A 26886-nucleotide genomic window follows, 5' to 3' on the forward strand; every position below is an offset into this window, starting at 1 on the left:
GCAGTGGTTTGTTTTTGGTTTTTTTTTTTTTTTACAGTTTAGCACTTACCGGAGCCCTGAATGTTTCTTCTGCTTTTGGGGTTTAATTTCTACTTCCTCCAGACCATAGGGATACCATTCCTTTACATTTCCACTCTTATCAGCAGTCGCAGATGCCATAGCTTGCCTAGAAGGTTGCCAGCTCTTTCGAAGTTCCTCCCACGAGGATGAAGGTGTATCCTTCCTTATAGAAGTACTTTACCAAAAATGCTTCCGCAACTAGAATGCTGTTGACACATAGTCCATAGTTGTAACTTGCAGCATCTAAAATCAAATTTAATTCCATTGTGTTTCTTGGTTCTTACTGTTGCATGTTTTGTGTGGAAAATAAGGTGCAATTTGGACACCTGGATTTCTTTCAGTTTCGTGTCAGGCTGACTGCTGTGGCTCAGTGAAGGACGGGGCCCAAAGAAGTAAGAAAAACTGAATTCATTTAATCAGCTAAAAAGACAAACTTTTATTGTTTTTCAGGAGGGAAAAGGAAGATACCTAGATAATTAGAGGGTTTTTAGTCTTCCCTCGTAAAATTACTAATGGTGTGAATTCTTCAGACATCAGTTGTATCAAGTGTTTGCAGGCTTCATTTATTATCTACTAACCAAAATTAGCATTGTAGAACCAAAGCAATACCAAGCTTTTCTCCTACATTTCTGTTGAGAACACTGTATTTATTCAAGATTTTAGAAGCAAGTCTCTGGAAACCCCTGATTGCTTCAGAAAAGGATTCCCCTTTACACTATACAGCAGGCACTGAAACCATGATACAAAATTTATTTCATGCTAGAATTGTTTTGCATAACATTGTGCATGCATTTTACTCAGTACTAAATTGCATACAATGCTGTTGTCTTGTTTCTTAAACTTTGAGACCATTTATACTTGAGTATTTTCCTGATTTTTGTACTATAAGTCCCAGTTTTAAAATAACACCTCTTTGTTTAAAATTCATACTGATTACTTAATATGAACAATTTATGAAGGGTTTTTACGTTGGATCTATACATCGATAAAATACAACATAACCAGAGCTGGAAAATTAACCAGCTGTTACTGTCAGGTCCGAAGGAAGGTCCCATGTGTCACAAGCATGCCAACAAAAACAGACAGGAAAAAGTTTTTCTTATTTTTATACACTTCTAGCTGGATTAAAAGTTCTTGATTTCCATGTCGGTGTGATGAACTGTGAAGGCGTGGTCAATATGACCGATGACTGCCTGATTGCACTTTTTAAAACCATTACTCTGTATCTTGTATACAAAAAGAAGCGATCCATAGCAAAGAAATGTACAGTTTTATAATGTTTTACATTTTGGCTACAACAATGTATGTAAAAGTAAAGAGCTTTGAAAGAAAATATATAACTTTGCTTTTTTTTTTTCCTCCTTAATCATACATTTGCAGTGTTTCTTGTTGGGTTTTTTTTTGGTTTTTTTTTTGGTTTTTAATTTTTGTCTTCATGCAATTCATGCTATGGAACAAAAAAATAGATTAAAAAAAAAATCTTCTACAGTTTTGTTACATTTTGGCCGTAGAAAAAGCCTGCATCTCTAGTACAACTCCAAAACCACGAAGAATCATCCATAAAACCTGCATGGAGCGAGTTAACTTTGTCCAAATGAGAAGGTCTTCTATGCCTGCACAGTTCCACACAGATGTTTATTAGCCATCAATGTTCATCTCCATCTTGCCTTGTCAGGTCACTCTGACTGCCTCTGTTGGCATATATTTAGCAATGACTGGACTTTCTTTGCAAAGATCTGCATGTAAAGAATACAATCAGTACTTGAGCTTCTTCCCTGTGCTTCTCACATCAAGCTTGGCATCTTAGTTTTAAAGGAAGGAGGAAAAGGTGAAATAGCTACATGCAGAGGCAGCCATATTCTTCTTCAACAGGATTTTTTTTTCCCATGCAGTCAGCCAGACTGAGACCTCTCTACAGTGTGTCTGAGTATTGCTTTCAGCTTAAAATAGGTGCCCATGCAAAGTTTCATCCTACTGTGCTTGTTTGCTCAAACTCCTGCAGGGTTCCTATGGCTCAAAAATATCCTGAGAAAAGCAAAATCTTCCATCGTTGGCATGTTTCAGCATTGACTAAATGCCTAACCCATTCCATACAGAGCCAGTAGATCCACCATCAGCCAAAATAAGCATATGCTAGCAGGATGCACCAGGAAGGAAACTAGCTGGTGCATCTACCCTTCATCCTAGGTACTGATACCATGCAGCATGTATGGCCCACCAGTACTACGTAAATGCCTGCCTATTGTCATCTGGGTGCTATTTTGGAGTGTTGTCACCTAGCATCAATAGTAACACTGTTCCCAGCAGGTGCTACTGTGAGACATTGCATCTTCAGACTTAGTCACCTGGATTATATGCAACATAGCATAGGCTAATTGAAAATAAAGCTTTTTAGACCATTCTCTGCTACTGATCCATGCTACAAAATAGATGGGATGGGAGACCAAGAACGTCTCACTGGACTAGGAGAGCTGTAGGGCGCAGACACTGAGGATAATCCTATCGCTTTTCCACTTATGCCAGCTATGCTGTTAAGGCTCCGTGACATTTCGTAACCTTCATTTAAAAGAAAAATGCAAAGTACAGCATTGGATCAATGACAGAATGGACTAAGAATGAGGTCAACATTGTAGCCAGTTCATTAGCATCTGCATGCACAGACATGCCGAGAGTAGTATCACTTGCAACATGACTCAGAAGGCCATTGAAGTACAGAACAAGTTTTAAAAAAATAAATATATATGTAAATAAAAAAATCATTGTTTCTCAAGGATGGTCAGGCTATGTAATTGATCCTAAAGGCAGCAAGATGGTTGTACCCTAAAAAAAAAAAAAAGTCAGTGGGAGGGTTTTTCTATGTCTCTGTCATACACTCACGCATACCTCTCCTTTCCACTTCATGCATTTTGACCTCAGACAAAACTGGTATCTTTGGGGGCAGGAGGGGGAAAAGGCAGCAGAATCCATGGAATTTATTGTGTTGCTATAGAGATACTACTCCTTTGTTCTCAGCATTAAAAGAAAAAAAAAAAACCCAACAACAAAACAAGAAAACCCAAATAACCAAAATTGCATGCATTGTTTCCCTCCCTCCCTCCCACGCATCTTTTTCAGACATGCACGTAGACAGCTTAGCAAGTGTACAAAGAGTTGCACAAACTATGGATGAAATTCTGTTGGAACAACAATTAAGATGCTCTCAACGTGTTTCAAACAGGCCAACAATATGCTGACATATATTACTCTTTAGCCAACCAGCCTCTGTTTCATTCAGTAATGAGAGGCGGTTGCAGTGCATCGTGAAAACCATACATTCCTCATCCCAAAGGATGTGCCATTTGGAGTGTTCCCCTGATCCACTGGAACCACCCAAACTCGCCCAGGCTGAATGAACACGGCCAATGCTTATCCAATACAGAATCAAGTAAAACACTTTGCTACAAAGGTAAATTTTAAAGGATATACTTTCATATGAAAGTCTTGTGGTCCAACTATATCTTTGTTGATGATAAGCTTTAAACTTATAAATACATACACTATCTATAACTGGCATTTACTATAACTATTGCCCATCATACAATGGCACATGGGAATTCTATTCTCCATACTCAGTGTATGGTTACATCATACAATCTTCGCATTTTTAAAATATTGACTATATCATATACTATATACAGTACACCAGTGATAAACACTGATTTGAAGAGAGATTTCTTTTCCAATTTTCCCATTCCTTATCAACTTTGATGCATATACATGTAATTAATTTTGCTTTGTATGGTTTCCTCATGTTAAAATTATTTAAACAAAACAGCCTATTTTAAGAAGGGAAGGTTTTTTTCATTTTATTTTACTTCTGTTGCTAAAGAAATTAATCTGACCATTAGCAAACTAAAATGCAGTTACTTCTGAGAGATCTGTAGCTGTCAGAAGTCTGAGAAACTAACTAGTCATGATTTATTTATGAAAATGATTTTAAATGGATTATTTTCCAATTATAAGACACCTGTGCTAACAGATGTTCTTGTATGCCTTGCTTTCTCTGTTGAACTAAACAGCTATGAATATCCAAATAATTTGTTTTAATGTTCTGTTAAGGTATCTGAATACTCATTTCGTATTTCTTGAGGATGTTTTGCTTTTGTGTTTTATTTTTTCTGTCTGCCACCTCCAAGTCTGTGCTCCTCAGAGTCTGGTAAGATCTGTGAGCTTTCCAAGTGGCAAACCTTCATTGCTACAAAATGTTAATTGGCCTCTCCTTGGAGGATGAAGTAGTTTAAAGACATTGTAGAGCATCCTCCACTAAAGCTTACTGCACCAGCTGGGGTGGAAGGCTTGACTGCCTAGCATAGCTGCATGGGGTAGTTACAGCTCCTCAGGCTTTTCTTTCTGAAAGAAATAGGTTAGAAACTCCAAATGCAGACATCAGGTGGTGGTTTCCAGCCCAAACGTGCATCCCTACAGCAAGCGCACTATTGCGTGCTACAGCTGACTTTCTCTTATTTATTTAAAACGGTTGCTAACTACATGGTTAGAGGACCCCAGCTACATACCCTTTCTTATTCCTCCATCAGGCGGGCAGGGATATTCCCCGGTTGATAAGAGGAAGCAGGGTCCATATCTCTCCCGAGTGCCAGAGCGGGTAAAGGGCAGGCCCTCATCAGGCGTAATAGCCTGGTCTATGTGGGGACAGTCTTCGTTTGCCAGCGCCGCCTTGGCCACCTCACCATTCAGTTTCGAATCTTCAAACATATAAGCAGAAGGCTATTGAAACACTATGCACTGTTTATTAGAGTTCCAGCTGCAAATTAAGGGTTCACAGCTAAAGAGTTCTATAGCGACACTGTAAAAGGTAGCACATCTGTCCTAGACACTGCGTTCATGTGCACTGCACCAAAACAAAATAAAATAAAGTCTGTTAAGTGGGAGGAGAAACAAAACGTGATCATGTTAGGTGTAACAGCAGCCACCTGTACTTCCACACAGAGGGGCAGTTTCAGAAACGGGTGTACATTGGTTCCTAGTCCTGTGAGCAGAAGACTGCAGTTAGAAATCAGGTTATGTTTTTGCATGACATCGGATGGTGCATGAATGACCTGTTTGTCATGAAGCCTACTGTCGCTCAGAGCTTTGGAGAGGCAGTGGACTGTGAGTTGTGTTTTAGTATTTGAGTATATTCTGTTTGTGCTGATTTATACCTGTGTGCAATATTACTGAGGGGAAAATTCCTGCTTTTCCCCTCCCCAAAATTTACCCAGATTGTTTTATAGCATTTCCAGTATGAGTCGTGCAGAATGGCTGTACACATTTTAGACACACAGAGCACATTACGTATGAAAATATGACAGCAAAATGTGGTTTTTTAAAAAAAGCAATCCATTTTCTGATGTTCTCTGAAACACATACAGTATTTGCAATGCCAGCACAGGACGCTACATATAGAAAACACTACAGCAGGCCATGAATTTGGAAAATAGAGTAAAATTTACTCTCAGCTGAAAACAATGAAAATAGGTTTTCAGATTTGCCCAGTTTGCCCCACACATTCCCATGAGGATAGACTGAGAATAGCATGTTTTCTCTGTGTGACTTGTTTTATATTTATAAAACAATTTAAAGTGCTATTTAGTGTAGGATTTATTTTAGGGTTTTAAAGTGCGAATTAACGTATTGAGAATATACTCGAAATATGGCACAGCTCAATATGAAGAAGCTGAGTATTTTGGTTGAAAGGAGGAAAAAACAGTCAAAACGTGCTTTCTGAAGTTTCACAAATACTGAGATATGTTAACTGAGTGGTACTGGCAGCATCCTACACCTCGGTTGCACAATGCTTATTACCTAGACACTGTAAGGGAACGGATGGTCCTGCAAGTCTCTAAGGAAAGACAGACTCAACGGATAGACTTCATTTCAGTGCATCTTCCAGATTCGCGTGTTAACTTGTTCTGAATGCCACGTGATACTGTAATTTACTTTTCAATGGTTTTGAAGCCAAGTAATAAAACAAGCCCAAAAGAAAAAATATGTTAGGTAGGGTTTGGAGATGTGATTCTCATCCTCTGGTTTCAGATGGACGACGTAGATGAGTACTGGGCAAAAGCCTTTTCAAGTTCTATTTGTTGCTTTGCACACACACACGCACACACACACACACACACAGAGAGATGTATATGACACATACTGTGCATCTATTCATGCACCAGTAGTTGCATTCTATGCATTCTATGCCTTTACTTCTCTGTTATTTATGTGTCACTGGTTTGTCACACCATAAACAGTCTTTTCTGCAGATCTCACCTCTGCCTCCTTTCATTTCCATGCAGTAGCAGCCAATTATTTTCCCAAAGAGGGAGACAGTAATATTTTGTTTTTAAATAATTAGGTCTTTCAATACATTTTAAAAAATGGCAAAAGCTATAGATGCATTTTAATACTTGTAGTCACTAATTTCAATAGGATTCTAAAGTTTTAAGGTTTCAGAGTTGCAATTCCTTTCTGTTCACAATACTTACTGCTATTTAATTCCACTCTTTACACAAAAACCTGGCACAGCTGCCATAGTAACTGTGACATTGCAGGTACTGAGCTAAAAATCACTTAACTGTATCTGGGAAGAGCTGCTGCTGTCTTCATGGGGATGAGCAAAGAACTGAGCTTCTTTATAAGCCTCTACTACTACAATCTGATGACTCTAATCCTGAAATGAGGGAGGCAGCTATGTCAGCAGAGCTCTGCATTGACAGCTCTGAGACTCCCACTGCTACACCTGAGCCTGGGTTTGCAAACTAAATTGTTAGTGATGGAGAGGGCACTGGTCCATTTCTGGAGCTCAAAACACCGCTGAGCACAGTGGTTGTGCGTGGGTCAGGCTGCTTACTGGTAACAGCCATTGATCCTTTTGGAAACAGCTTGCAGGCTCTGTTGTGCTTGAATGACGAAAAAATTGACCTTCTTGAAATTAATGTCTGAAATTGCATTATATATCCCTAGCAACTTGAGCTGGAACTTGCTCTCACAGCCTTCTCAGGCTCCCTTAGCACTGATGAATTTTTCTCTATACTTGTTGAAAATCCACAACCTTGTTATTTTATTTCTATTTGATAGGAAGATAACAGATTAGCTGGAGATGTGGACAAATCACTGAACTGTCCTACTAATGTTCCTTGAATATTCCATGTGTGGGCTGTGCCTTAGGGATCCCATTCTGGATAGCAATGCTAATCCACAATGACAGTTTTGCTAAGTATTTAGGAAGCAGAGAAATTAGCAGCATAGAAGACTGCATCTATTGCTGGTGTATAAGTGTTAAGTAGGCTAGCTGTGTTACAAACCACTGTCTGCAGCACCTAATTCTCTGAAGGAAGGACTCGACAATCACATGATATCTGATATGTAATTACTCTGTCATGGGAATAAAGAAAACATCACTGGCATCATCAGCCCACAGTCAGAAGTTCCCATTGTTTTCATTAGCAGATCTACACGTGGAACCATTTCGGGAATGAGGTCTAAAGATGGAATGAAATGATGTTATTTTAGGTTGAGTTCTCAAGTCTCATGTTTGCTTTTTCCAAGACTGACCTTGGGTTTGACAGCACTCCAGATAGAGCAAACTACTGAAACCATTACTGTGTGGTAACTACCAGTCTAGTTATACCAATTACAACTACTTCTAGGTGCTTATAACTTCCAAGGCTTGATTCTGGCCTACCAAATTCCCATGAGTCTTTCCATCCCTGCTAACAGAATCTGAATTAGGCTTGCACAGCATTTTTTTGTTCTTTAAGTTCTGTTTCATGCAGAAAAGTCAATGTTATCATCTGTTTTGCAGATGGGTAAACACTACCATGCAGTGAAGTGACCTGCCCACTGCTATGTAAGAAGTTATTTACAACAAAATCTTCTGACTCTCAGCTTGGCAAATTATCTCCAAAATTGTCATATCTGTGAACACCTAGTTAACTACACCAGCTTTAAACATTCTCCTGCAGAGATTTGACTGAGAGGCTAAAGAAAGTATTCAGCAGGTCTCCCGGGTGAGTAGTTTGTTTCACAGCTACCTCTTCTTTGTGGTTTCTGCTTTCTTTTTTCCCCCATCTCATCTATCTACATTTGCAGAAAAGTACAATTAAAATGCCTTGGGTGTTTCCAAGCAAACACTAAATTTCAATATGGGGAGGAGGGATTCTGAAAAAAAAAAAAAAAAAAAAAAAAGGCTTAGGAGGACTGCTGGATTTTGTGTTAGTATATTCTGCTTATTGTGGAGAAGCACAGTAGAGACTGCTCATGTACTTGCTGCATGGCTCATCTCTTTTGTCATAGCAAATGGTTGCACACTGGCATAGTGACTTACCCAATGCTGCTAGTTTTGATTATATGGTGGTCTGACCCTGAATATCCACCTATTCGAACTGCACCTTAAGTTCAGAGTATCAGTGGACATAATTACTGATATATGCATTGACCTCAATCTATGCTTGGAAATGTACAGAAGTGGTTCTCATACTGGGGAAGTCATCCCAGTCCTCTTCCCTTAGGCAAACACTGCCTTTCTCCAGCAGCGTCCAAGAAACAAGTTTCTGGTCTACCCTTCTTACCTTGGACGTCTTTAGAAATTGTGTGTGGGTCAGGGGTGGTCCCAATCCACACTGCTTCCTCTTAGGGTTGTAGCTGCCCCCCCTCCTTTGTCTCCCATGTGTCTAAAGAGCTGTGAAGTGGTCACTTGCCCCAAAGACTGGATGAGTTGAAAGGCACTCTCAGGGTGGACCATTTTCAGTCCTTATGGGATTGGAAAGCCAATGCCTTTTCCAGTCCTTATAGGAACTTCTGTAAGTCGTAACCACTTTGGCTGAAACAGGGCTGAGAAAAACTCCGCAACTGATAGCATGGTATCCATGCATATTTACCCAGGAGTCAATATCTGGCTTCACGAACCATGCCAGATTCTTTGACATTGTGCTAAAGAAGATGGGGTCTTCTCAGCCCTAGATCACAAACACAGCAATTAAGAGACATAGTGCTGTTCCCTTTGGTCACAACTAGGTCACTGGCAATCTCTTCCAGGAGAACACAGACTCTCTTCCCCTTTGCTACCCTTGTTTAAGGATTAAAAGAGACAAGGACCCAGCTTGAGTACCTACAACTTCCTTGAGTAGCCATGTGCCATTCCACAAAGGTTCAAGGGAATTCAGGGTTCTGCAGCCCTGTTACAAGGGTAGGGGTTGACACGGAGGAAGGAGGTAGGAGCAGTTGAATGCAAAACAGGGCCAGAACTGAGAACGGAAATTGCTTGAAAGATGAGCTCTAGAACAAGTTCTGTGCATTTCTGACATATAAACTATTTTCTGAAATGTTGATTTCTACACCAAAGTAGAACTTTCATTTTTATTTTGCAAGAACATACAGGATATTGGTCTGAAATTGCAGAGAAACTTCTTGTTGTACTTCTCTTTGTAGCTTTTGTTATTATTTGGGATAATTTTGATTCATTGGTACATCTAATGGTTAACAGTTGGACTTGATGATCTTAATGTTCTTTTCCAACCTAAATGATTCTATGAAGGTATTCCTACTGGGGAAACCTTGTCTGACTAAAGTTGCATTCCACATCACCACCCCCTGTACACCCAAAAATTAATCTACAGCTTGTCTAGATCTTGACTGCTCTTATAGTCCTGATCCCAAACCTGGATTGCCATTGTTATGGTCTGTGGGTAGTCCCAATCCTGACTAATTGAGAATGTTCTTCAGTTCTCAGTCAAAGCTTGAGGGTCATTTTCATTTGCTCATTTTAAACCCCTGTTGCTAACTCTAACATGCGCAGTAGATGCCTGAAGTCTCTTCTGAAGAAGGATCTTTGTGAGGTCCCTCACAGCAGAGACCTTTAATCCAACTGGATCCCTGAAGGAAGTAATGGTATGTTGTCTATTGAGTGAATTAAGTACTATTCTATTTTTTCAGTCCTTTTGCACTTGTCTGGTGATGTAAAAGGACTATTAATGTGGCAAACATTAGTTGTCTTATACTATGCTGGCAACAGGAAACTCTCTTGGTATTTTGGTTTTCCCTGGCTCTTGTGCTATTGACAGAAGGTACAGGAACAGAGGTGGCATGGGCAGGGTGAGGGTGGAGAACAGCTGTGCTTTAGCTTTTCTTAGCTACAAGCCTATTAACTGGAAGTAGGAAGCAGAGCAGCTGTGAGGCTGCTGTAGTTGCTGCAGGAGGACACAATTTCACAGCTGTCTATTCTAGAGAAAATGCAAAGATTTTACATTCCTTTTTGCATCTTATTTTTGCAGCATCACTTTTGTCTGGTACTTCTTGTGCTAAGCCAGTGATTGTGATGAAGTTAAGAATATGCATTCAAGTATTCAAACACATTTACTCTGATTTGTGGAAGGGTTAAGAGCTGCTCATCATCTGAAAATACCCATTCGCTTTGTATCTCTAGATTTCACTTCCCTAGTGAGCCGTCTAGGGAAGATGCCCCACTGGACCTGTTGTTCACAAACAGAGAAGGACTTGTGGGTGGTGTGATGGAGGCCGTCTTGGGCACAGCAATCATGAAATGCAAGAGGTTTTGACTCGTGGAGAAGTAAGGTGGGGTGTCAGTAAAACCACTGCTGTGGACTTCCAGAGGGCTGACCTTAGCCTGTTTAAGAGCCGGGTTGACAGAGTCCCTTGGGAAGCAGTCCTGAAGGGCAAGTGAGTCCAGGGAGGCTGGACATTCTTCATGAAGGAAGTCTTAAAGGCACAGGAGCAGGTCATCCCTATGTGCCACAAGATGAGCTGGCAGGGAAGAAGACCAGCCTGACTGAACAGAGAGCTTTGGCTGGAACTCAGGGCAAAAAAAAGAGAGCATATGACCTTTGGAAGAAGGGGCAGGTAGCTCTGGAGGACTACAAGGATGTCATGGGGTTATGCAGGGAGAAAATTAGAAGGGCCAAAACCCAGCTGGAAATTAATCTGGCTACTGCCGTGAAAGATAATAAAAAATGTTTCTATAAATACATTAGCAGCAGAAGGAGGGCCGAGGAGAATCTCCATCCTTTGTTGGATGTAGGGGGGAAACATAGTGAGAAAGGTTGAGGAAAAGACTGAGGTCTTCTTTGCCTCAGTCTTCAATAATAAGACCGATTGTTCTGCAGGTACCTGGCCTCCTGAGCTGGAAGACAGGGATGGGGAGCAGAGTGAAGCCCCCATAATCCAAGGGGAAATTATTAGCACCCCGCTACACTGCTTAGACACACACAAGACTATGGGGCTGGATGGGATCCACCCAAGGGTACTGAGAGATCTGGCAGAAGAGCTCACCAAACCACTTCCAATCATTTATCAGCAGTCTGGGCTAACTGGGGAGGTCCCAGAAGACTGGAGGTTGGCAAAGGTGATGGTCCTGTACCACAAGGGCAGGAAAGAGGACCTGGGGAACTACAGGCCTGTCAGCCTGACCTCAGTGCCAGGGAAGGTTCTGGAGCAGACCATCCTGAGCACCATCACGCGGCACGTGCAGGACAGCCGGGGGGTCAGGCCCAGCCAGCACAGGTTTAGGAAAGGCAGTTCCTCCTTGAGGAACCTGATCTCCTTCTATGCCAAGGTGACCTGCCCAGTGGACGAGGGAAAGGCTGTGGATGTTGCCTGTCTGGACCTTAGTAAAGCCTTCGGCACCGTCTCCCACAGCATCTCCTGGAGAAAGCGGCTGCCCACGGCTGGGAGGGGTGTGCTCTGCGCTGGGCTGGAAGCTGGCTGGACACCGAGCCCAGAGCGCGGCAGGGAATGGAGTTACACCCCGCTGGCACCGGGCACAAGCGGCGTCCCCAGGGCTCGGTGCTGGGGCCGGTCCTGCTTAATGCCTTTATCGATGATCTGGGCGAGGGGATCGAGTGCACCCTCGGTACCTTTGCAGATGACACTTGCTGGAGGCAGGCAGGCTCTGCAGGGGGGTCTGGGCAGGCTGGGCCGATGGGCCAAGGCCAATAGTATGGGGTTCAACCAGGAGAAGTGCTGGGTCCTGCTCTTGGGTCACAGCAACCCCACACAGCGCTCCAGGCTTGGGGCAGAGCGGCTGGGAAGCTGCCTGGTGGGAAAGGACCTGGGGGTGCTGGTGAACAGCCAGCTGAACATGAGCCAGCAGTGTGCCCAGGTGGCCATGGTGGCCAACAGTATCCTGGCTTCTATCCAAAACAATGTGGCCAGCAGGACCAGGGCAGTGATTGTCCCCTGTACTCGGCACTGATGAGGCCGCACATTGAATCCTGGGTTCAGTTTTGGGCCCCTCACTGCAAGAAAGACATTGAGGTGCTGGAGTGTGTCCAGAGATGGGCAATGAAGGTAATCAAAGGTCTACAGAGCTGGTCTTGTGAGGAGCAGCTGAGGGAACAGGGGTTGTTCAACCTGGAGAAAAGGAGGCTCAGCAGGCAACTTACTGCTCTCTACAATTACCTGAGGTTGTAGCCAGGTGGGGGTCGGTCTCTTCTCCCAGGTACTAAGTGACAGGGCAAGAAGAAACAGCCTCAGGTTGCACCAGGGGAGGTTTAGATTGGATGTTAGGAAAGATTTCTTCACTGAAAGCGTGGCCAAGTATTGGAACAGGCTGCCCAGGGAGGTGATGGGGTCACCATCCCTGGAGGTGTTTAGAAAATGCATGGATGTGGTGCTTAGGGACATGATTTAGGACTTGGCAGCCCTGGGTTAATGGTGGGACCCAGTGCTTAAGGTCTTTTCCAACCTAAAAAATTCTATGATTCTATGATTTCTTTCCAAAATGTTCCATGGAAAGGAAATATTTAGAGTTCAATTCCCTACACTCTTGAGTCTTTAATTCAAATTTCACTCCTGTTAGCAGGTTGTTTCTGTTTTAGTTGTCTGGATAGTGTTTACTGCCCATTAATATTCATTGGCCACTCATCAATTACATCAGTATAAATCACTTTATTTCTTTGCACTAGACTCCATCTAAACTCTGGTGTGCTTCTTCACTGATTAAGGGAGGGTCAGAGCATAATAGCAAGTCTGAAATTAAAGGAACTTTGCACTGAGAAAAATACACGCTTTTCTTGAGTTAGTACATGGCTATAGTGATTTCAGAGGTAACATATTCTTAATTGTCAGTAAATTCTAAGATTAGTAGAAATAAGCTTCCTGCTGTCCCTCTAGAAAATTATCAGAAATGCCTATCAGCTATTTTTTATCATTCTTCTGAAGTAGTGTTTGGGGGTAATTGGCGGAGATTGTAAACAAAATACTTTGCACAGGACCTGATTCAGCAAAGTAACAGTTACACTTCTGTGCCAGACCATCTTCGGCTACAGAAATCAATTTCTATGGGCTCCAGAGCCTCATGCAGGATTTAGAAACATGGCTCCCATGGGTAGGGGCTCATTTTTGTTGTTGTTAAATCAGGTCCTTAGAGTGAAAGGGATATAACTATATTAAATTAGAAAAAGAATTATGGAGAAGATATATTAAACCACAGACAAAGGATGATGAAATGATGAAATTACAGTTTGGAGAGTATGGAAGGAAGTATAGCATAGAGAAGAACAGCATAGAAAATATGGGTTTAAACTTATGAAAATGAGTAACGATGCGTCAGCATGGGCATCACTGGATTTCAAAATGGCAGTGAAAAAAATCCTAAATTGGTAGGCTTTGGAATTTTTTCTGCTGGAGAGTAATGAAAATTAATTTTTCCAATGCAGACTATCTGAAAAAAAAAGAAGGCAATTTAACTAAGTAGGTCTATTGTCATACCAAGTACTTACTCTTTGCATTAATACCTCGCATCAGGTTTTGTGTCACAACCTCAGTGAAGTTACCTATAGTCTGTGACATTCCTTGTTCTTTTGCATTAAAGAACTGTATTGTAATCTCCTCGGCTGCCCAACATGGAGCTCAGGTTGATGGGAATTGGAGAAAAACTTCACAGAATAAAATGTGACAGTCTGTAACATACACAAGTTGCAAGCAACGTACAGTAATAACAAGTAAATGTTAACAAACAGAGCGAAAGAGAGAAAGAGAAAAAGAGAGAGAAAATGTGAAGAACATGTAAAAGAATTAAGATTCCTATATAACAACTCAGCTTTAGTTCCCCCAATGTTCTAAGGCCATTAAAATAAAAATCTTTATTAGTTCTAGGTATCTTTATTAAAGTTTCCTGATTTTATTATTACTGAATATTTTGAAAGTTGCTACGAAGCTCTACTGAGTAGATACCACACTGATGGACTTTACAGTGGCATGAGAGCAGAATTTAGTATGCTACATGAATACCCAGAATCCTTCCGACCCAACCTACCTCTTCAACATTTACTCACCACCGTGTTGACCTGTGTCCCTCCAGGAATCCGTGTCCCCCAGTAAAGGCACTCCAGTGACGGTGGTGACCGCCTCTGCCAGTACTAACTGGCCAACATAGTAACGTCACTCCCAGAGAATATCACCTTTGAGAGGTACTACTTCTTGAAGTGAGGTGACAGTATGTTGGCTGCCTACCTACTGGTATCGCTAGAGGAAATACAGGAGTTCTAGTTAAGTAGATCCAGTGCATCTTGCTAGTGCAGATATTATTGGATATGTGCTTAATGCAGTGCTGAGAACTGTTGCTCCTGGAAGTGCTGCATTGCAAAGAGCTGTGGAAGATCTCTCCTAGTTTTATCCTGACATTTCTGGGGCTTCACTTATACCCATCCTGGACTTCTGAGAGTCTCACTAATACCATATTTTGTAGAGTGCAGTGGGTTGTTGACAGGTCAGGTAGAGATTGCAGGAAAATGCAGTCAGGTGAGTCATGCTACAATCTTATATTACCGCTCTGACTGAGAAATACAGTATGATGATCTGTACAGTATGGAAGGTGTCTGAGACATGGAGCATGGATGAATACAAAGAACAATGACAGCAGGAATGGTAGATTGCTTGTTATTTTGGCTTTGTGCTTGTAAACATAAAAGCAAGTAACGGAAAGGCTTGGAGAAAATTTCCAGCAAGTACAGAGTAAGAGGGATGTAAGCAAGTGGACTGGGCACAGAACTGGGACCTCGCACCCTAAACCCTGTTGCCCCTGGCCTTTTGTAATAAGGGCTGAATCATCCCATCTATCTAGTTCTACTGCAGCAGAGATTTACTTCTTGCACAGAGGTGCCTTTTGTTGTATCTGCCCTGCAAACACCAGTCATACTCCCAGTCCAGCAAAAGAGAGAGATGCCACAAGTCGTCTTTTGTGTCCCAGGAATGCATTCTGCACTGGATGGCCAGGGAGCTGCAGTGGCAGGCATGCGCAGGCAAGGGGATTTACCGTATTTACATCTGCCTTGTGCTGGAGGGTTGGCGCAGGTTGGCCTTATTTGGCTGGAGTGCTTGTATCTGTGTTTTCCCATCACTAAAAGTGCCTTGTGCCCATTCAGTTATTAAGGCATGAAAAGTCCTAAGATTTATTCTTTAGTTCTGTGACTGTTTTTCAGCTTAGTGCAGTCCTGCCCTTATACACACTCATCCCTGCCTGTGGCCAGACCACAGGGGGCTCTGTGGGAGATTTATTATTTTTTTTTAATATCGCACATAGGGCCAGAGAAAAGCAGGAAACCCAAAGCGCTCTGCTTGAATTCATAGTTCCTCCTTTTTGATTTCAAATGACTTGGTATAAAGGGTGTTATTTTTTACTCAAATTCTAAAGTAAACAAGCACCGTAGTACAAGTGACACCCACCGGTTGTATCTCTACAAGATATGACAGGTGAATAATTGTACAACAAAGTATTACATTATATAGTTACAAATTCTGCTTTGCATGTGATCCACTATCATACGCAAATATCACAAAGCTATAAGATTGCAGAAATGCCACGTGGGGCAGGGGGCAAGGAATAGATCCAAATTGCTTCCACCTAACTGTAGGCGCTTCACTGAGCATCTTAAGTTAGAGCTGCAGTCACCTGAGATCACTTATGGAGAAAGTCACCTCCAGAGAGCAATTCAGATCATAAATGAGTGAATTACTCTCCAAGACTGCCTGTCTCTTCTTTCAGTGTAAGGGGGACTTCAGGCAAATGCATCTTATGTTAAATGAGAAGACCTGAGTGTTATTCCTTTTATTTTGGGCTGTTACAATTTCTACATTAGATCCAGAGGACTTTATCTTCAGTGATACTGAGATGTGATCATCACCTCATTTTCTATTTTGGAGTGATGAATTTTGGACTTTTAAAGGCTAGGAAGGCTAAGTATAGGGAGGAAAGAAGTATCATCTCCCTATTACCTTTTCCACTGCCTTTTTAGTATTTTTTATGTCCAACATGTTTAAACATCAAAGTTTTTTGAGCTGAAACAGACCTAAACTCTTGGCAGTTACATTGCTGTCTACTGTCCATCTTACAGAGAAGGCCAAAGGTTTTATGACGCTAAAATTAGATGGTTTTTTTTTTAATGTTCAGAGGCATGTGATCAAAGAATTTGCTTCCCTGTGGCTTGAAAGACCACCACAGTAGCTACATACCTATGGCTTTAACAATGCTTTGATATTCATAAAAGTCACTGAAGTTCACAAACCACAGTGAGATGTTAGGCAGCATAATGGGCCTGTGACAAGAACTGCCAAGAGTCCCCAGCTCCCACTGAGCATTGGCGCTGGAATTACAGTGCTCAGCACACTTCTGACGTTAGAACCGGTGTGTTGCACAAGGAATACAGGTTATTTAGGTTATGGCGACAGAAGGGATGAAAAATTAAACCCTGAGTAAAGAGCGGCTCCTTCAGAAAGCATGAGTGATAAAGCTGAAATGTAATTCCACATTATTTCTTTAAAAGGAGATCAGCTCTCTCTCAGGAAATTGGATTGAAATGATAGGTTCCTAATGTCACAGCTTGCTCTAGTTCATCTGACCATGGAACACACTGGAGTCACTGTAACTGTGTAGTTCCCCTCTGTCGGTGATAGACTTGGATTGCTTTAACTATTCAGACATGGGGATAGACAAGGAGTGGGTTATGGAAAATTGTTTTGTGGGCAGGTAAGTAAAACAACCACAGAAGTTTTTCTGAAGCTAAAGACTGTATTAGCAATGACAGACGTTTTCCCTTTCCTCTTAGCTGCTTGAATTCTAATAATATGTCTTCCATATTTTACAGCTATGCAATGAGTAAAGAATTTTGTCATCAGTACACCATGAAAAAGGCTGGAAAATACATTTGTATGAAGATACAGTATCCTTAGAGTATAGCTTAAGTGAAGCTGCATGCAGAGGGGATCAGAGAGGTGAGAAACTCTTATTTTGGCCATATTAAAGTCAATATAAGCACTGTTTGTGCTGGTGTTGTAAATGTGTATATGAAAACAATAAAAGGTTGGGGTAGACCTCTGAACAAACCCAAAATAACGCATCACCTGTGCTTATGTATTATGGATGCATTCTTAAGACCACTGTGGCACCAGACAGTACTGTAGACATCAAATGAAGTTATGAATTCCATTCATATTCTAAATTTCTTTTACAGTGTTGGAAAATGACATTTACCACTTCATCCTATGGCAACTTTAAGATTTAACTGTGCAGTCAACCTATCCTTCAGGTAAGCAAACAGCTCGCACAAGAGAGGGTCTGAAGAGCTGAGTAACGCTTTCAAAATCAAACTGAGTGCTTTATTTTGCATGTTTTGAGGTTTTCTTACAACCTCGTACCTTAAAGTATTTTTCACTACGTGTACTGAGATAAATTACTTATACCTGTAGGAGAGTGTGTGGTTTTGGACAAATTAATTGGTTGAAACTGGTTTTTTCTGTTTTGCTTCTGTTTGAAGCAAATTTTGCTTTGCTTTTTTGCTATTTTGCTTTTGTTATGATACCGACTGTTTGGAATACTCAGAAGCCTTTAGATAAAAGACACTGCAGCACAGCAAACTATGGTTGACTGATGCTTGTTTAGTAATGTTCAACTAGTGGCTTTTCCACAGGCCTTTCAAGTGATCATGTTTAATTAAACTAAGCCCTGTGTCAAATGAAAATACCGGAGATTACTTCCATTTTCTCTTTGCTGTCTACTTAGTCTATCAGGTATTTGATTGTAATATAGCAGTTGTCACATATTCAATGGTAAAATGAAGCCCTGATCTTGAACGGGGCCTGTAAACAACACTGCAACATAACAAAGTTAATAGTTTGACGTGGGGATGCTAGAACTTCGTTTGTGTGTTTTAAGTGGGGACACTGTGTCTTCTGTAGTCTGAGATATCCCTGAATCAAGGAGTTTTAGTCCAACTGGTCAGGTGAGATCTGCTGCTTTGTATCAGACCCAGTTCCTCCAGGCACTATATAAGCAGTATCTTGAGAATTTACAGGCATCAGAAACTGCTTTGAAGAAGACTTTTCGCATAGAGGAAATCTCTGCTTTCTTGATACTGCTGGTAAAGGCCTGCCTGTAGCAGTAGCTCTGCCATCCTCTACTCAGAAGTGCCTTTCCTCCCCTTCTGCTGGCTTCCCAGCCACCCATGGATGGGATTGGATGGGATGGAGAGCAGAAGGGGTTGCTGCAGGAAGAGGAGGCATGGTAGAATCCAAGTCTGACATTCAAATTAAAATCAAGTGCTGTTATTTAAAGATACCCTCCTGCCACGTGTAGATTAGCCCAGGACTGAGCTGCTGAGAGTATTGGGGACAATCTAACAATGTAATTCAAACCTAACAGAATTTAAATGCAAACCATCTTTGCTTTGCCTGCAAATGACCATAGCATCATTGGCAGCAGCTGTGCAGCCTGTAGGCTAAGTCTGCTGTTTGCGTGGCGGTGCCAGGGAGGTGTTCCTTAGCCCGAGAGGAGGCACTGAGCCGTGGCTGTGCAGAGCCCTCCGCAGAGTCCCCTTGGCCCTGTGTGGATGGACCAAGAACAGCTGTGAACTGCTGACTTGGTGCATCAGAGGGCTAGGGAGAGAGGGTCATATGTGGAACTATTTCATGCTCATCATGGTTTTGTGAAGTGTTTAATCATTCCACCACACGTAATAGATGGAATGAATAACTTCATGTGATGTGCTTTACACCTGAGCAGCTCAACAGGCTTTTTTTGGAATAGTGTACATCGCATGACCTTATATCAGCTAGACACTGCCACATCGAAGCTTTACAGTTAAAAATGACAGAAATATCTTGGACAACTCGGGCATTATTTTAGAACGTTAGGCACCCAGTCTGTGTTCCTAGTACAGTGTTAACTGGTTGTTTACAGTTAGGTGCTGTTAACCAATCCAACTATTTTACAGTATGGGAAACATTTGCTGTTTGCAGGTCTCTGCTTTCATATAATGTGCAGGTTATAGTTTCAGGAACAAGTCAGTGCCTATGAATGCTTCATATTACATAAGTGAACCTCAACATCCAAGGCAATGCAAATCTTGTTTTAACAGTTCAGTTCTGATCTTGCTTATTATTTCTTAATTTTCTCTAGCACACGTACAGATCTTTCCCTGTTAGGAAGCTAAGAGATGCAGGCAGTATTTTTTGCTGCTAGTGGTGCATAATAATCTGAAACACAACTCCAGCAACAGTGTTACCAAGTCCATTTTGTTCACTGAAGTATACTTCTGTGCTTTGTTACTTCTTAAAATATATATGTTTGTATATGTATAAAAATAGTCTCTCTTAATTATTGCAGAAATAGATAAGTTGCTGTTACTATCAATACTTCATGGATATTGTGGTAACAGCTGATTTTAGAGCACTGATGGTGGCAAAACAGTTCCACATTGAACCAAAATTACACGTATTCTCAGGATACCAGTGTGGAATTGCACTGAACTCGTAGAGTTCTTAGTCCTCTAGTTTCCAGAGAGGACCAGGGTAGGTAATGGGAGGAACTTTATAAAGCAAGGGATTTCTGAGAAGAAAGTCACTCTGTAACTGACTGCAAAAGTACTCGAGTGTCTGGCATCTCTTGCACATTACAATTGGGTAGTTGGCATATTGCTTACAGTAGGAGACACACTGTATTGTTTGTGCCCTCTTTCCCTCTTGATACGTGATGCCAAAAAGACATCGACTTATGAGAAAGTTTGCTGCTTGGACATGAGTTGTGATAAGCATTTGCAACCTGAGGGGAATGGATGATAAAACCATACGCTTATGCACCAAAGATACAATAGGAAAGAGACAGTCTATCAGTCACGTGAATTGTGATTGGCCTGTTGCAATGGAATAGCCTTTAACCCAAAAAAAAGCTATTTACCTTCTCAATGGATTTTACATAGTTGCACAAAAGGGAAAAGAAATAAGAAAAGAAGAGAATAGAAAAGAGAAAGGTTCCCACCAGCTCCTCCCCTCCAAAATTAGCATTGGCATTGGTGAAATCACACACAAAGGAAAGTCTCACTTTCTTTGTGCCTCTCACAATGACATCGACATGCATGGCTATGAGATGACGAGAGAATACCTCACTCACAATGAGTAACAAATTAGAATTCTCTTCAAAGTAAAAAAATGACAACACAAGACCATCATAGCTATATGCTAGCTCTTTCAAAATATCTCTTTTTGACTAGATGTCAGTTAAAATCACTTGACTGGCAATCTGTTCTATCTAATACAACACAGGGGGGTATTCTGAATAGGCTGAAGAATGTCCACTATGCAACTTGGCTGTAACATCTGCCAGAAATGCAGTTGTCTTTGTTTTCAACATGGTTATCTACTTTGAAATTACTCCATAGAATAAATAGTGATATTCCATGGGTAGAGGTAGATTATGGGGTTTAAATAATCGAATTGGAGCCCCGTAACTTCATGTGCTATAGGAGGATTCTCATAAAACTGAGATATTCCCATAATTAACCACTAGCCATGGGATATTATAATATATTCCATGGTGACTAGTATTTTTTCCATTTCTGTCCCCCCTCCCAGTAGAATTAGTATGATTAATTTTGGTCTGGTTTCACCTATTGCTAACATGAATCAGTATAAATAAAAATAAGAATACCATATTATGAGGCGATCACTGTTTAGGCCAGACTGGCCCGTAATGACCAGTCAGACCTTTTCCAGTTGGCCTTTGCTGCTAGAAGGTTGAAAGAGCTGTAACTCACCAACCCATACTTGCAAAAGGAGCATGTTTTAGAAAATGTGGTTCAAAACTCTTGATAGTTCTAAATGCTAAATTCTAGTGGAATATTATAGAATAGATTGATTTGCATGCCATGGAATAAACATCCTTACATCTAGTCTTGTCTCAGAGTGAGTCATTTTGCATTAGTGTCAAGAATTTGAGCTGTTGTTCTACTTTGCAGTTAATCATCAGAAAGAGACGGGATTGTCTCATGAATATGCATGATGGTATAGTTGTCCCTTCACCTTACTAGGCACCTAGTTTCTGTAATGAGATGTACAATATCTGCCATTTAAAACAGCTGAAAGGTCCCAAATGGGAACAAACGAGAAAGCATCTGGCTGTTTCAAATTCCAGCCCTGTTTTGTCAGAAAACTCTGTAATTGCTGAGTACTTGGCTCCTACTCTGCTCTACGAAGCATTCAGCTCTCAGGAGCCTCTGAGATGCATTACACAGTCCAGCAACATAGCTGTAGAACTCTCAAAATTCTTCCACTAGATGTAACAGCTTTTCAAAATATCTTGAGACTTGTATGCCCTTAACCAGGACCAAAGTTTGGGCTCCTAGAGCGTGCTCTCATCCTTAGTTTTGCTGATCAGCCTCCACTGTACCATTTGTCCCTGCAACCTAGACTTCACACATATTATTCACTGTGTGATGGTGGGACTAGAATGGATAAATGTGCTACCCATTGCTATAAGAAAGCAGTCTGGCTGAATCTTAAATCACTACGCGGGATGGAGGTTAACGGTCAGATGGACATTCCTCTAAGAGGTTTCCTACCTGCTCTGTTAATTTCTAAAATTTCTTCTTGGGCCAGTGGGCAAGTGTCGCTCTGAGTACTGTGGTGTGGAGAGTTTACGACAGATTTACAATAATTGGGGGATCCCAGCTGGGGTGGCCTCGGGATATGCTTCTTTTTTTTCTTTGGTAGCTTCTGCTTAGCCATAGCTAAGGAGTAATACATTCCGAAATTGTTCACAATGACAGGGACAGGCATGGCAATGGTCAGCACACCGGCGAGAGCACAGAGGGCCCCCACCAGCATGCCTGACCAAGTCTGAGGATACATGTCTCCGTAGCCCAGGGTCGTCATGGTGACAACAGCCCACCAAAAGCCGATGGGGATATTTTTAAAGTGTGTGTGTTCACTGGCACTAGGGTCATTTGGTTTAGCACCTATTCTCTCGGCATAATAGATCATCGTGGCAAAGATTAAGACGCCCAATGCCAAAAATATGATGAGCAGCAAGAATTCGTTTGTGCTGGCACGGAGGGTGTGTCCCAAGACCCGCAACCCAACGAAGTGGCGGGTCAGCTTGAAAATTCGCAGGATTCGCACGAAACGGACTACGCGGAGGAAGCCCAGGACATCCTTAGCAGCTTTGGAAGACAGGCCACTGAGTCCAACCTCTAGATAGAAAGGCAGTATGGCCACAAAGTCAATGATGTTCAAAGAGTTTTTGATAAATTCCACCTTGTTTGGGCAGAAAGTGACTCTCATCAAGAACTCAAATGTAAACCAGACCACACAGACACCTTCGATGTAGGTGAGAAAGGCTTCAGTCTCTGCTTCCCTGTAGTGCCGCACCTGGGTGTCATTCCCGATGAATTCAGTTTCTGTCTTGTTCACAATGGGGTTAAATCTCTCATGGGTCTCGAGGCAGAATGTGGTGATGGAGACCAGAATGAAGAAGAGGGAGGCAAATGCCACATACTGTGGAAAGAAAGAAATGAGAGAAATGTTAAACAGTAGGTTAAGTATAGGGGCTTTGATTCTGAAACACCAGGGAGAGACAAGAGCTTATTAAAACTAAAGATAATGCCACATATTCTTCCTGTGGGCTTAAGATGCCAAGTCTCACCTGCAAAGACATCCTAATGTTCAAACTTGGAGAGCAATATATAAGTACGTGCTAACTGTCCATTCCTATACAGGTAGCACTTTAGTGCGAGTGTAAATTTAATTTACATTTAAAATATAAAGCATTTAAATCTCAGAGCTTTCTGTGGGATTTAAGGTTTAAGGACATACTGAAATTCTGCTTTCCTGAACTTGGTCTCTTTTTACTTCCTGGTCTTAAAAGACAGAGCACACCTTCTAGGACAATTGTCATGCAAGAGTCTTTTTGCAGCATTATGGCAGTGATATGGTGGCTGCTTCCTGCTCCCAGCTTAGTGACAGTTGTGTTTCAGATCTCAGTAAGGTGCTAGTAAATACCAGTGGCAGTCTCGGGTGGGCTGTACACCAAGGAGCAGAGTCCTGCTTGGCATTGTCAGACTTTCTAGCCAAATCCCAGGCACAGGTTGAGGAACAGTCACATATCAAACCGAGCTCTCCTAGAGGAAACATCTCTGTTCTCAGTTCCCTTCTCTAGGAATTTTGGCAGCGGGGGAACATGGGGACAGGGAAGGGAAGAAGGAGGTTTCAAGTAAGCCTCTCAGCTGATCCAAAAGGAGGCAGATCGACTGGATTTTTCCAGACAAGGTTTTCTTGAAGAGATTCTAATCACAATGTAAGTCGTGTACCAGAACTATATGAATCTTTTTGAAGTCTGTGGCATTACAATTTGGTTAATCAAGTTACAGTGAAGGTAGTAGCAGCCCCCAAAGTCAATGAATGTTTCTCTTGGGAGTATTTGCCTCTTCTGCTTTGGTTTGTGCTTTTCATAGAATCGCAGAATAGTTTGGGTAGGAAGGGACCTTTAAAGGCCATAGGCAAAGACATCTTCAACTACATCAGGTTGCTGAGCCCCATCCAATCTGAGCTTGAACGTTTCCAGGGATGGGGCATCTACCACCCCTCTGGGCAACCTATACCAGTGTTTCACCACGCTCACTGTAAAAAAATTCTTTCTTATATCTAGTCTGAATCTGCCCTCTTATAGTTTAAAACCATTACCCCTTTTCCTGTTGCAGCAGGCCCTGCTAACAAGTCTGTCCCCATCTTTCTTATAAGCCCCCTTTAAGTATTGCAAGGCCACAGTAAGGTCTCCCCAGAGCCTTCTCTTCTCCAGGCTGAACAACCCCGACTCTCAGCTTTTCTTAGGCTTTCCTCAGCCTAAGAGAGATCTCTTTATTGTAGTCCAGAATAACTGAGGGGTCAGTCAGACCAAAATTCACAACTCTTGTAACCACAGTTCCTCTGCTCAGTCCTTCTTTAATCAATTAAATAGTTTGCATATATCTAAGAAGTCTCTTTGTGTGGTGGAGTGGTACATAATGATAATACCTCGTTCCATTTCACTCCCTACATCTGTTATCTTCCTGTTTGTCTTGTGTGTCACCTTGACAAGAGGTGTCACATAAGGTATTATTTCACTTCAAGTGTGAGCAATGGTGGCAATTAAAATACTAAAATATTCCTGTAGTGTCCTGTTATTCATAATGTCCCTTTTTCAGCAGTGTAGCCAAAATAGGGGTTAAAAAGAGCTAGTTTCTTCTAATTGCCTTTTGCCAGTAAATGCAGTGCAATAATCTAACCAAAACTGCTGCCAAAGGAGTAGACCAGTCAAAAATATCCTATGCTTCAAGCTACCAAAGCTCTCCTGCAATCAAGAAGTTTCTCCTGTCTGCTTTCCTGGGTAGACCTAGTGCAGAATTACGCTTGACTTTCCATATTAGCAAACAAAGTCAAAAGCAAGGATGTGCCAGAGTTTGAAGTGAATAGTTGAATAGAATACAGAGAAACTGGCTGAGAATAAAACCAGAGAATCGTTTAGGTCGGAAGGGCCCTCTGGAGGTCATTTGGTACAACTTCAAAGTTGGACCGGGTTGCTTATGGTCTTCACTGCTCCAGGTCTGACTTATCTCCAAGGCTGGAGCTCCCACAGCTGCTCTGGGCAGCCTTCGTCAGTCTTTAGCCAGTAAAAGCAAATAAGCTTGGAAGGATACAGAAGCAAACAAACTCCTCTGCTTTTCAAATTCTTTTTTTTTTTTGCCAAAAAGATCAGACCGTAGGCCTTGTCACAGGTTTAAAAAAAACCTGGTACCTTCCTCTAAATGGTTGAGGCTGTCAGCATTGTTATGTGATGATCTAATATACGTGCTGATATGTGCTAAAATCAGTGTCTAACATAAATAGTTGTCTGGAATATAAACAATCTGGAGGTTAGGGAAATTGAGAAGCAGGCCGGTGGGTATCTTTTTCTCAGTTTCTCCTGTTAAGCAGAGAAGTTTCTTCATGCACAGTTTCTCCATCTGTAAAATAGGTTAAAAAAATACCAGCTGGTGTTTGTCATGTGCTTGGTGATCCTAGATAAACTTGTACAGGTCCTATATACTTTCATTTTAATGTTACTGACTTCAGTATATCAAATCTCCCTGAAAAATCAGCGGAAGAGTCTTTTAAGTGGTCAGTCCGTTTTTGTATGATGTTGTTAACACTCAGAGCTTGATTAAGTAGAGGTTAAAGCAAGAAAGAGAAAGCATCTTGCACCGAAATTAAGGCAAGTGTTCCTAGCAGCCTCAGCATGTCTGCTCTATTTCAGCCTGGATCAGATTTTTACCATAGAGTCATGGAGCCCTGAGAATTCAGGCTGCAGGAGGAAATGCTGACACTTTATTAAGTCAGGTAGCACTCACAGATAAGAAGCACAGAGGGGAATAAAACCATTTTGCATTTTAAGGGGTCTGTGAAGAAGGCCCCCTTCTTCATGCTGACTCAAAATGCAGTTCTCTTTGTCTATATGAATATATTTTCTGAGTGAGATTTTTCTGCTTACAACAACCTTCAGGCTGACCTTGCATAGCAAATATCTTGAAAAGTGATGTTTTGCTCTATTAAAGGGAAGAAATAACTGATTCTGACAGGGCATTTAAGTTCTCTGCAGTGGTACATGCTAGCAGTGTTATCAGTGGGGAACATCACACCTATGATCTCTCTTGCTGTTAGCCCTTGTGTGTGCACACTGGCTTCAGAGGGGAATTGAGAACTTTCAGTCCCCCGTTCAGCAGAGCAGGAAGCACCTGCTAAATGAACGTGAAGTGTTTGCTGCCTTCTGTCTGTATTTAACAACATCCAGAGCCCTTTCCCAGGGATGGGTGTGTTCTTGGATGCTTTGCAGCTTTGGAAGTGTGGGTCTGCTTTCAAGATTTCATAAAACCATGTCTGAGCAGTGGTATTGACAGGAAGAATCCCAGAATTTCTTGTCCAATTTAATGGATTTTTTTCTCTCTTGAATTACTGTCTAATCCTAAAAGATATTTTATATTTGGGAAGCAAAAATGCTCCTTAGTCATTCCATGCTTCAATATTGAAAGGCTCTTGGTTTTTATTTTAGAAGAAAGTCTGCACAGACTGAAAGGAGAGGACAACGCAGAGCAGCCTTTTAATAAAGGTCCCATTACAGCTCCCCAGTCTTTTGGCTGCTCCAAGTGCTGAAATGCCTGAGAATCAGGCCTTACAATTTGTTCACCGGCACCCATCTCTGATAGATTTATCACCTGCAGCGCTTGAAATGCAGAAATTTAGCAGCTTGCTACAAATGAATGCATAACATATCATTGGCATAAATTTATATTTGTGATCCCAAATTTATATTGCCACCACCTATTTTTTTCTTCTGAATATTTTTCTTTGTTAATTATCTGATAGAAGATCTAGCAAGCTATAAGCAAAATGCAGAAGCACCAAATTCAGTGAGTACATTTTTCTAAGGAGACCAGCATTCATTCATGCCAAAGGGGTTGCAAAAAGAGCTTTCTGGCCCACCGTCAGCTATCATGCCTAACA

The 26886-nt window shown here is 41.6% G+C and overlaps 1 protein-coding gene across 4 annotated transcripts in view; it reads right to left on the reverse strand.

The window, feature by feature from the left end:
- The window catches only part of KCNC1 (potassium voltage-gated channel subfamily C member 1), a 130551-nt gene that overhangs the window by 17691 nt on the left and 85974 nt on the right, over window positions 1-26886 (reverse strand). The window contains exons 2-4 of one of the 4 annotated variants that reach the window (XM_005236288.4): window positions 21936-22869; window positions 4614-4802; window positions 675-1796 (exon numbers count right to left, since the gene is read on the reverse strand). In XM_005236288.4, the coding sequence (XP_005236345.1) occupies window positions 1732-1796; window positions 4614-4802; window positions 21936-22869 (1188 nt within the window). In that variant the 3' untranslated portion in view covers window positions 675-1731. Of the gene's footprint in view, window positions 1-674; window positions 2617-4613; window positions 4803-21935; window positions 22870-26886 lie in introns of those variants that run through there. The other 3 variants (XM_013298244.3, XM_055813838.1, XM_055813837.1) reach the window with 3 other exon arrangements.

This window comes from Falco peregrinus, chromosome 9 (genome assembly GCF_023634155.1).
Source record: "Falco peregrinus isolate bFalPer1 chromosome 9, bFalPer1.pri, whole genome shotgun sequence".
In the NCBI taxonomy this organism is placed as follows: Eukaryota; Metazoa; Chordata; class Aves; order Falconiformes; family Falconidae; genus Falco; species Falco peregrinus.